The sequence below is a fragment of the Cynoglossus semilaevis genome, chromosome Z (genome assembly GCF_000523025.1).
Source record: "Cynoglossus semilaevis isolate Cse_v1.0 chromosome Z, Cse_v1.0, whole genome shotgun sequence".
NCBI classification, from domain to species: Eukaryota; Metazoa; Chordata; class Actinopteri; order Pleuronectiformes; family Cynoglossidae; genus Cynoglossus; species Cynoglossus semilaevis.
Window position 1 is genome coordinate 13,946,623 of NC_024328.1, and position 11,403 is coordinate 13,958,025.

Consider the following 11,403-nt stretch of genomic DNA (forward strand, 5'->3'; position numbering starts at 1 on the left):
TATACATATATGTGTATATATATATATACATATACATATATATATACACATATATATACATATACATATATATACACATATATATATATGTGTATATATATATATATACATATATATACGTATATATATATATTTTGCAGCAGCATTTTCTGAAGTAGAAGTATCTTCAGTTTATCACAGTTTGTTCGATCTCTGCAGGTGAAGCTGCAGGAGCAGAATCTGGCACAGAGATGGGAGGAGCATCAGGCAGCTGTGACCCTGGTGAAGGAGGTCAGGGAGGAGGAGCACCGACTGCAGAACTCAGTCAAGGTGAGGAGGAGACGTAGTTTGTCTTTTTTTAAGTAGATAAGTAGGTAGGACAAAAAAAAAATCTGTTTGTAAATGTGAGTTCCTGTTTGCAGGAGCTGATGGAGCAGCAAAAGATTCTGCTGAAGGAGAAGCAGTCGACTGTGTCAGCGGTGGAGCTGGAGGAGCAGAAACTCCTCGCGCTTCAGTCTGAAATCCACACAAACAGAGCAGGTAAAAAAATACATGCTCTTGAGATTTGTTTTTTGTCTGGAGTATTGATTACGTATGACTATGTAAACAAATACACAGCAAATATTTTTTATTTTTATTTTAATTTTTTCTTTATTTTTGTTTTTATTTTTTCTATTATTATTATTATTATTATTATTTTATTTTCATTATTTTTATTATTATTATTATTATTATTTACCAATAATATAATACAGAAATAATATAAAATAATGTAAAAATACAAATGACTGCCTTCAATAAGATTTATATACATTTGTATTCTATTGTTTAACAATAACAATTGTATTGTTATTGTTTTGTTTTTAGTTTATAGAAATATATATTTTTGTTTCCTGCAACATTTGAATAATACACACTAGAAAGGTAAATAAACGAAAGGTAAAAAAAATCAAGTCATTATTATACTTATATAATAATATATACTGTGTTGACCAAAGTAATCATTATTATTATTTATATTTTTTAACCTCAATTCAAGCATTTCGTGACATTAAGCCTTTTATTTATTTATTTATTTATTTGTGCAGAGCTGAAACTGATTTTACAGGAGCTGCTGGCAGAGCAACAGGCACTGGAGGATATGAAAACCAAACGCACCCAGGGTGTCCAGCAGCTCCTCGCGCAGAAGGGCGAACTGGACAGGACACAGAGTGAACTGGACAAGACCAGGGAGGAACTGGAGACGGTGACGGACAGACTGGACAGAAAGCAGACCAAGGTGGAGAGCAGGAGGAGTGAAGTGAGAAGGCGGACGGATGAGCTGGAGACCACGGTGCAGGAGGTGGAAACCACAGTGAAGGAACTGGGCCGAGTCCAGGAGGAAGTGGACAGGAAGAAGGTGGAACTGGCGTCACTGCGACAGGAAGTGGATTCCTACACGAAGGAAGCCGAGTCATATCTGGTGAACATGACGCAACAGAAAACCGAACTACAGGTCAGTTATGATATACGGCGACGGATGAAATGTAACGTGACAAAAAAAAAAAAACGCGATTCAACACGTCGTCTTCTTTGCGCAGGAGCTGCAGGAGAAACTCAGGAGGAGACAGGACGAGAAAAGGAGTCTGAAGGAGCAGTGTACGCATCTGGAGGCCAGACGGAGGCACGCCGAGCGGTACGTACGCAACCGCTACGCAAACAAACGCGTAAACAAGTTACGAAAAAAACTGCTACCTCACAGTTAAAGCTAACCATGTGTATGTGTGTCAGGTGTCTTTCTGCGGTGGAGGCAGAGCTTACAAAACAGAGAGAGGAGTACATCCGCCGACAGCACACGGACAAAGATGCAGCAGCCACTCAGGAACTAGCAAATGTTTTGTCTTTTTGAAACAATATTAAATTATATATAATAATAAAATTTATATATATGTGTGTAAATAAATATTTTGTTTTTTAAAAGTGTTTCTCTAAATACAAAATACTTCAATTAGAGTAGCATAAACAGACCATTCTGTAATTGTTAATACTTCTATTGCAATATATTTTGAACGGGTTGTGACATCATCAACAACGAGGCCGACCGTTTTACGGCTGCTTCGCGACACCGCCTCCTAGTCTAGACATGTGTAGGTCATTCCTGTCAATTATACATCCACGAGGTAACTGTTTGGGGGAAATGACAACCGGGCTCAACAAGCTGTGAAAGCCCGACATGGAAGCGCGGGAAGCGCAGCGTGAAAGTGACATTACGATTACTAGTATGTATAACATGAAACGAGGATGTTTTTGGAGTTGAGACGAAGATGAGCTGAGTTTCCCCCCCCCCCAAAAAGAGCTGATGGAGAACGAGACCGAAACGAACATATAAGTCTTCACCGAGACTCGTCGTCACGTCACCAACAGCAGACATTAAGATGGCCGCTAAGATGATGATGAGTGAGTACGTCTGGATGTCTAAAATACATCAGCAGTTATTTTGTTTACGAATATCCACGATTTTATTGGTTAAGGGATTTTTGTTTTTGGTCTGAAAACTTCGAGAAACACCGCTTCGTCTCATTTGCTAATGGTAACTTTAATGTTTTGATGTAGCCTCTTTTGTTAGCCAAACTTGCTACAGGAGTTTTACAAAGAAGCTGAGTTTATTTACAAAGGTCTTGTCACGCGGAAAGTGGGATTTATTTATTATTTTTAATAAATTGTATATCAACATATAGCACACTATCTACAGAGCTAGCTTTAGCTTTTTCGATGCCCTATGCGAGATTATGTTTTGGTGCCCTTTCTACCCACCCATTAAGCCCCCGAGCCGTTAAAGAGCGACTGTATGTAAAAAAAAAAAAAAAAAGGAACAAACAAACACTGCACTAACATTAATAATACAAATTAAAATAGTCTTTTTCGATCCAATTTTATTTGTAAATCTTTTGTAAATGCTACTTGTTCTGCTATCTGTCCTTTAGATGGCAGCAGAGACGTTCTATTAGCGCCTCACATGGGTTTGACCGTAAACATCCTTTTCATGAAGAAAACTTAGCTAATACGTCATGTGTTATATCCTTTTGTAAATAAATGGTGGAATAAAAATCACATAGGGCTGATATATTTTATGTACCTATTATTTCTACACGGGTACTTTAAGAGTGAAGGGCTATTGAACAAAATATTAATCAAAAGCTTGAAACATTCACCGCTAGAGGTTGCTGAACACCCAGACATTCCCTTTGCCTTATTAGTTGGGGATGAGGATTTCATCGAGTGCCAGTATTTTCTATGAAGCAGCTACTGTATTTTCTTTTTCACTTGTAACGATCACATGTCAATGATGGTGACCATTTTCAAAAAGAAATATTATATATTATAATTTTAAACGGGAAATATAATTTAATTTGTAACATTTGTAGCCTTTTTTGAACCTTCAACTGAAAAAGAGCAACTTTCATAAGTTTACCAGCCAATAGAATTCACCACCATTTTAGTAGTGCATCGTATAAAGTTTCAGTTCTGTTGAACTGCAAATAAAATACCACACAATAAAATGTACATGCAAACATCCATTCCAACACAATATATTCATTACTGAGACAGTAAAACTCATTTTCACCGGGGGCCACGTCAACAATACAGTTCCTGTTGAAGGGCCGGTTTTAAACAGAACACTGTATAGATCAGGGGTCCCCAACCCCCGGTTCGCAGACCAGTACCAGTCCATAGGTTCTTTGGTACCAGCCTGCAGTGGGACACAGTGAAAAAATGGAAAAAAAATTCTAATTTACTTGATTCAAAAAAATTATTAATTTGACGATAATCTGGCAATATTTTAAAATAAAAGTCATTCAGACTTTGATACAAACAGAATAGAGTCTGGTATAGATGTAGCTCCTCCATCACAGACTAATACATGTATCTGCCTTTGATTATTATTTATTCAAGCTACAAATATTGTTCATTGCTGTGTAATAAAAAAAACAACTTTTAATTTCATAGGTTGATCAACTCTGCTGCATGGACTTCATTAAATGCTTTTTAAGCTCCCGCGGGCCCCCGGGCCTTGAGTTTGACACCTATGCTGTAGTACAATTACATACAATAAATAATAAAAAATACATACACTGACCTGCTGTGCAATGTAAAAAAAAATACACATTTGATCTTGAGTAAAAAGTGTTGATACCGTTATGTTGTTTTGCTGTTAGCAAGCTAAAAACTTGAGCCTGATGAGTAAACGTGTTTGGGAGGGGTGTAAAGAGGCTAAAGACCCACGAGTGACTTAGGAACCACAGTTCTGGGAGGGTGACATCAGAAGACCCCCAAATAATGACTCTTTTCATGGCAGAACGTTAATTTAGCGGCATGTTTGGGACTGATCTTCTACCGTTTGGTACTCGTCAGACCACAGAGACGGCGCGGTCTACAAAGGTACAGTCCACGTGTGTGGGCCTCGGCCCCACCCCTGAATGGTGGGACAGACGGCGGTCGTAAAGGGACTGAGAGGTGTTTCACACTTGAATGTGTAATAAAAGGCTCGTGTTACCATCCTGTCAGGACCTGGAGGTGCAGCCAGCCGGTTCTCCCGGCCCAGACAAAAACACCTTTCTCTGGGCACGGGAGCTGGTGGCTTGGCCCCAGCTCAACACGTTCCCCTGGTGGAAGGGAGGTTCATTCACAAAAAGCGGTCAGCGACTGTTTTGTCTATGGCAGCACGGAACTCGTTTGTAGTCTTTGGGTAGTTTTCGGGGGCAGGTGACGTGCGGGGGCGCACATCCCGCAGAAGCGAAAGTGATATAGAATTCATTGAGTATGTTAGAGTCGGCAACAGATCAGTGTTGATGGAACAGACCGGGCCTTGTAGTTTCGGTCAACTCGGGTTTTTGTCAATGGTTTCATGTGAAGTTCACATCCCTTGTAGTTTTTAGGTACCAGATGAAGCCGGCACTGCAGCATTTCTTTTTTTTATTATTATTATTCATATTTACAAAATCATGTTAAATATTTACAAATCATTTAAAGAAAAAAACAAAGATGCACATTTAGGTAAAAATATTACGAATTGCATAATAAATTATATATCGATTGAGCAGAAACTTAATACAGTCTGAACTACAAACATTTAGGGTCCAGCGAGTGAACAGACGGACAAGTCCATCCAAGGATCCAGAAAGACCTAAAAAAAAAAAAGCCCACTTTGGTCACAGACCAATGTCTGGATTGACATCCCCCCCACCACCCCCTCGAAGTTTAATGCTTTATCTGACACATTTAGCATCTCGCGGACTTATAAAAACAATAAAACGCTCTTTACACCCTTGTAATTCTCTTAACTGAATTGAGCCACGTGGTCCCTTTTACTGACAGAGATGGGGAAAGGAAAAGAGGAGGAGTGGACAGACAGAGGTGAGCAGACGAAGGGTGTCCCTCGAGGAACATTTCTGAAGACAATTTATATATTTTGGAGAGATAAACCATCTGCCTGTTTGCTCTTTTCATAAATTCTCCAGTCAGTTTTACTGGCTTGTCTCAGCCGCTGTCTCCCCGTTCCTGATGTGTGTTGTTTCATAGCACGCCGCCTGTCTTCACTGTTTGGACAAGTGCATCAGAGGACTGCATTGTTATCTGGACATCAAATAAAACTGCAAGGCCCTTTTGAACAGCATTGTGTCAGATTTCCGATTAGCTGTTTGTTAGCCGATGACATGTCATAAATACTGACCCTAAATATTCTACAGACCCCGGAAAGAAGTTTGGAGTCGAAACGTCCACATGATGGTTGGTTTCCTGTTGGAGTAGATTATCTTACCAGCCTCGTATAAGTTTATCAGTGCTTGGCTCGACAGTTATCGGGTGGTGTTTCCATTTCACGCTCGTAGCCAAGTGCTGTCTGTAGGTTCTACAAAACAAACTCTTATTTGTCATCTTTCGGTTTGGACAGCCGAGACTTGAAATGTGCTAAAATCGTATCTAATGATTGCGGATAAAATAATGCATTTTTTGATTTCCTTAATTTCTGGCATGCTGGTTACATCGATGCACACACTACCACCTAGCAAATGTAAAAAAAATGGAAACATGACCGTGTGCAAATTGTGCAACAGTGAGTTTTCCCAGCACTGCAGCATTTCAAGTCTACAGTATCACCGCACTGTAAGACATTTTGCCATTAGCACAGACATCTGGCGTTAATGTTAGCTACAACAGTCCTGGTAAAGACACCAGAGCTAATGTTAGCTATAACAGTCCTGGTACAGACACCAGAGCTAATGTTAGCTACAAAAGTCCTGGTACAGACACCAGAGCTAATGTTAGCTACAAAAGTCCTGGTACAGACACCAGAGCTAACGTTAGCTACAACAGTCCTGGTACAGACACCAGAGCTAATGTTAGCTACAAAAGTCCTGGTACAGACACCAGAGCTAATGTTAGCTATAACAGTCCTGGTGTAGACACCAGAGCTAATGTTAGCTACAACAGTCCTGGTACATGATGGGGATTTGTACCAAAAGAGTTCATATGTTGAATTTAATATTTGTAATTGCACTGTGAGATCGTACCATCTGAATGTAGTTGACAAATGAAAAATGTATAATTGAAAAAATACCTGTATAAATATAGGTGAGTTAAACAATTTTGTTGTTCAAATTCATAAATATGTCAGTTGATTTACTGTTACTATCAGTCCAAATAATTGTCTCCCATCATTGGTTCATTGGCTTCACTTCCAGCCATTCATCTCTTTGAGCTTGCTAATACTTGTGCCTTTAATAGGTGTGGGGGGCGGGGAGGTGTAAAGAGGCAGGGTGGGGGTGCTGCACTTGCTTGTCTTCTTAGTAGGGGCTTTCCACAGAGTGCGAGAGGACTTCTTTTTCGGTTTGTCCTTCTTGTCTTTATCGGTGGCAGGAAAAACAGTCTGCAGAGGTGAGAGTCGGGAATTAGAAGAGATAAGACTTAAAACAAGGGCCTGACAAATAGTCAGAATTGACGCAAACACCTCCGACACCAAGTACAAACTAGAGATATTCATGCAAATTCCAACCCAAGAGTTGGACTATTATCATCGTCTGTCCGTCATCACATTTGCCGTTTCTTTTTAATACGGTCAGATCAGAACTTACGCAGCAGCACAGAGCGTAGCAGCTGAGCTTGGCAGCATTTTGTCCTGTCCCTGCGTAACGGTTCTTTTTTGGCAGCAGCAGAACGAAGGACACAGCCAGAGACAGATGGTAGAAGCTGTGGACATAGGCGTAGTCCCACTCCTGCAATAAGGAGGAAACACCACATCCGTCACGGAGGAACTTGACGTCTCTCTCTTGACATATCCGCCTTACAATTCAACGGCTTAACAACCAGTAAAATATTACATATCAACAATACATCAATTTTAAAAAAGTTAATTGTTTTAATAGACGCTTTGTTGATTACCTACGATCCATGAATAGACGTATGCACGAAGTCAAGTCAAGTTTGATCTATTTTTATCTGTACATTTTTACATCTGTCGACTCCATTCACGGATTAGTCGAAACTCACCGTATAATTACAACTATTTATATTCAAAATTGCCCCGAACCCTGTCATCTAGTCCATTGTTGCCTGGATGCACCATTTGTCTGGACCAGGACTATTGTAGCTATTGTTAGCGCTGGTGTCTGTGTTGATAGCACTACGTTATGATATGATATTGAGGCGATATTGTAGGCTTGGCTTTTTACATTTTGTCGCATAATTTCCGCGCAATTGTGCTTTTTTCCGAGCTATCGTGGCAAGGGTTCATAACTGCAACCTACAGGCAAGTACTACTTACTAAGTGTCGCATACACGTTGTATGTAACACAAGGTATATACTGTAATAGTGGTATCTCTGTAATTTGATATGTCTAAAAAAAATCTTCCCTTTCTAGCGCTATTAAAAAAAAGTAACTATTGCAGCTTAACATTGGCAACAAGACGCGAAGACTTACTTCAAAGTAGAATCGCAGCATCAGAGCTAGCGCGCCGAAGCAACAGCCCGGACCAACCTGCTGTGTGTACACGGTCTTCTCTGGATACAAAGCCCGCAGCTGCTTCATCTTCTGCAGCTGTGAGAAATGAGGAATCGCTTTGTCACCGATGACGCAAAGAAGAAATCACAATAAATGCTACATGGGTAGCCATTTTTGATGACCACTCACCCATTTGACAGTAATGATGAAGACGGCAGATCCTATTGGTCCAGAGTATATCCCGTAGCCCCAGCGGTCCTGGTAGATCCTGACGGCGGTGGTCAACACGCCAAACATGGTTAAACTGGAGCGCTGTGGTTCATCAAAGTCACCTATGGCTGAAGTAAAATAAAGAACCGCCCCTTAAACAATTTATACATCGTCACTTTGTCGTAAAGTATATTTGTAAGGAAACATACGGCACAAATTTGTTATTGGTAATAATGTACGCAGATTTGTTTGAGCATAAGTCGCACCAGACTATGAGTCTATTTAGGTATTTTTTTCCATTCACCGAAAAAATTGGGCTACGGCTAAATTCCGTGAAACAGTTTTTGTTAGCTTTTTCTTACGTTGCGTGTTTGGTTGTGCCCTTTGTTGAGTAACTGAGTCTAGGGATCGTACAGAAGTCCAATCATTACGTCATACGTTTGAATACATTGTGATCAAACATCATACGATAGAATGTGTATTTAAACATATATGTTAAACACTTGTATTTACAGACCAAAAATATGTACCTATCAGTGTGACCCACATGGACAGTGCTGTCCCATAAACGCTGAAGTACTCCAGTATGTCGTATTTCATGAAGCACAGGATGGACAGACCAGGTCCTTCACACGCATGGAAAATCTGAAACACATTTAACAAGAAAAAATGGTGAGTTTTGGTTTAAAAAAAATCTTAAAGAAATCTTTAAAAATATATATAAGATAAATAAACACAGACAGAGTAGTACACAGTAGTACCTATAATAACAAATACCAAAAATTCTATTTTTTTATTCGAAACGTGCAACAACTGTGTACAGTCCAAAACAAAGTACCGAAGACAGAGGTTAGACCTACGTATGTGACCACATCAGTTCCAAAATTTACAAGACTTTCCTCCAATCAGGAGGTTGTGGAAGGTTCCAGGAAGTCCCTTTAAAAGCACCCCAAATACTTAGGGCGGGTACTGAAAATCTCCTTGTACCGAAGGGTAACACTGGGTTGATATTCTCCTCCAGTAAGTGTAATTTCGTGAGAAGCTTTTGGTGTTTATGAATCATCTCTAGAAGTATTCAGTAAAGGTTTTTTTTTTTTTTTAAAGCAAGTAATGCCCCTGAAAAAGTATGAACCCATTTTAGATTCCCAGACGGTAGTACAAATGTACAAAAAGAAATCTGTTTTTATAAATTTTAAAGTATTGAAAATATGGTATCATTAGAAATTTAAACTAATACTTGAATTACTCAGTTTAGGCCACAATGTTTATGGTAAAATCCTGCAATGTATTTTGATGTTGTGTCCTGCCAAAGCTAAAATTACACCCCTGGTCTTTCAAATTTGAGTCAAATTTACTGCGAGTTGCATCATTTGTTGTTTGTGTTTTTCGTCTTTGACGCATAGAATCCGTCCGTCCGTAAAGTCCGTTCTCTCAAAAACCAAACCCAAACTTTACCTACGGTATATTTCACCCTTTCGGAATCATTCAGCCCCTGGAAGAATTTCCAATCTAGCAACAGACCCTGACTTTCGGAAAACCTGAGATGAAAGAAAGCTACCAATACCACTTCCAACCTCTAACATCCTTCAAATTATATATATCGTATATCTGTTTATACCATTGGTTCTTATGTTTTCATCGAAAATAATGATCAAATCTTTCAGTTTTTTCCAGAAAGTTACAGTTAATTTTAAAATTTACAGATTAGATTCTCTCACCGCTGTGAAGAACATGGTGAAGAAGTAGACCATGGCCTCCATGTGGAAGCCTCTCTTTGCTGCCACACTGGCCGTAGGCAGGAACACCAGGCTGCTGACGGTGGGAAGCAGCATCTTGGCAATAAAAGATCCCATCGTTGGAGGTGAAAAATCGAAAGATCAGTTGATGAAGGAAAAAGGTTGAGAAGTTCTCAGGAGACGAGGTCCGAGAAACAAACAAACAGACACGTCCTTTAGTCTTCAGCGTAGGTGGCGGAGTGTGTATATCAGTGGGTGGATTGCATTCATGTCATAGTACACACACACACACGTTGCCCCTTTAAAGTTTAAATGTCCCTCAGCACGTTCATTCACAGAGGCCTGTATGTGCAGTGTCATCACTCAACAGCTGTTGGCATACCAGTACTACCAGGGGTAGAAGTGGGAGGGGCTTAGAGCTTTCACTCACACTGAGAGGGCAGACAGCTGAGGTTGGTTGAAAAGGCCTAGCATTCTGATTTAAATTGTTTTTACGTTTAAGATTTTCCAGTGACCCCGTGTGTGGTATCTTCATGTTATCTTCTTTTTTTGTATAACTTGGTAGAGCAGTGTTTCCCAAACTTTTTTTTTTCTAGGGGGACCCATATTTTAAAAGTCACAAAACCTTCACGACCAATTATTTGTAAACTCCTGAGAAACATGATGCGAGACGACCCCCCCCAAACAAAACAACAACTCTTACGACCCACCTGAGGGTCGCGACCCAGTCTTTGGGAAACATTGTGGTAGAGTATCTTATAATGCCGTTAAGCATACGTTAACTGTTGTATAACTGGCAGAAATGTATCTTTGGTTTTTTTTGCAAGCAAAATGTGTCCCGAACTAGAGAGACAAAAAAAGCAGGACATAGGACATATTTACACATATATACAAATACATATATAAATACATATATACATATGTACATACATACAGTGCCTATCATAAGTATTCACCCCCTTGGATGTTTTATCCTTTTAGTGCTTTCATAAATCTTTCATGGTCAATAAAATTTGGCTTTTTTTTAGCACAAAAATGTATTGGAAAAAACTCTTTTAATGTCAAAGTGAAAACAGATTTCTACAAAGTAATGTCAATGAAATAAAAATATATAAAAAAATATAATTGTTTGCATAATTAATCACACCCTTCCAGTCAGTATTTTGTAGATGCACCTTTGGATGCAATCACAGCAGTGAGTCTGTGTGGATAAGTCTCGATAAGTACATCTGCCCACAGCAATTTTGCTCCACTCTTCCTTGCAAAACCGCTCAAGCTCTGTCAGGTTGGGTGGGTATCGGGCATGAACAGCCCTTTTTAAGTCCAGCCACAAATTCTCTATAGGATTGAGGTCTGGGCTTTGACTCGGCCACTCCAGAACATTTACCTGGTTCTTTTTTAACCATTCCTGTGTAGCTTTTGCAGTATGCTTCGGATCATTGTCTTGCTGGAAAATAAATCTCCCAAGCCGTAGTTCTCTTGCAGACTGAATAAGATTGTCC

At 39.6% G+C, this 11,403-nt stretch overlaps 2 protein-coding genes across 6 annotated transcripts in view; one reads left to right on the forward strand and one right to left on the reverse strand.

The window, feature by feature from the left end:
- The window catches only part of cntrl (centriolin), a 12,961-nt gene extending 11,026 nt beyond the window's left edge, over window positions 1–1,935 (forward strand). For all 5 annotated transcript variants that reach the window (XM_008336542.3, XM_025053209.1, XM_025053210.1 and 2 more), the window contains exons 19-23: window positions 199–309; window positions 402–519; window positions 1,068–1,474; window positions 1,560–1,654; window positions 1,750–1,935. In XM_008336542.3, coding sequence (XP_008334764.1) covers window positions 199–309; window positions 402–519; window positions 1,068–1,474; window positions 1,560–1,654; window positions 1,750–1,867 — 849 coding nt within the window. In that variant the 3' untranslated portion in view covers window positions 1,868–1,935. The remainder of the gene's footprint in view (window positions 1–198; window positions 310–401; window positions 520–1,067; window positions 1,475–1,559; window positions 1,655–1,749) is intronic.
- Window positions 1,936–6,688: 4,753 nt separating this feature from the next.
- Window positions 6,689–10,319, reverse strand: mymk (myomaker, myoblast fusion factor). The gene is made up of 6 exons (XM_008336442.2): window positions 9,884–10,319; window positions 8,696–8,810; window positions 8,145–8,293; window positions 7,935–8,051; window positions 7,089–7,229; window positions 6,689–6,883 (listed from the first exon to the last, which is right to left on the reverse strand). The coding sequence occupies exons 1-6, from the start codon at window positions 10,016–10,018 to the stop codon at window positions 6,689–6,691; spliced, it is 852 nt and encodes a 283-aa protein (XP_008334664.1). The 5' UTR covers window positions 10,019–10,319.
- Window positions 10,320–11,403: the final 1,084 nt, after the last annotated feature.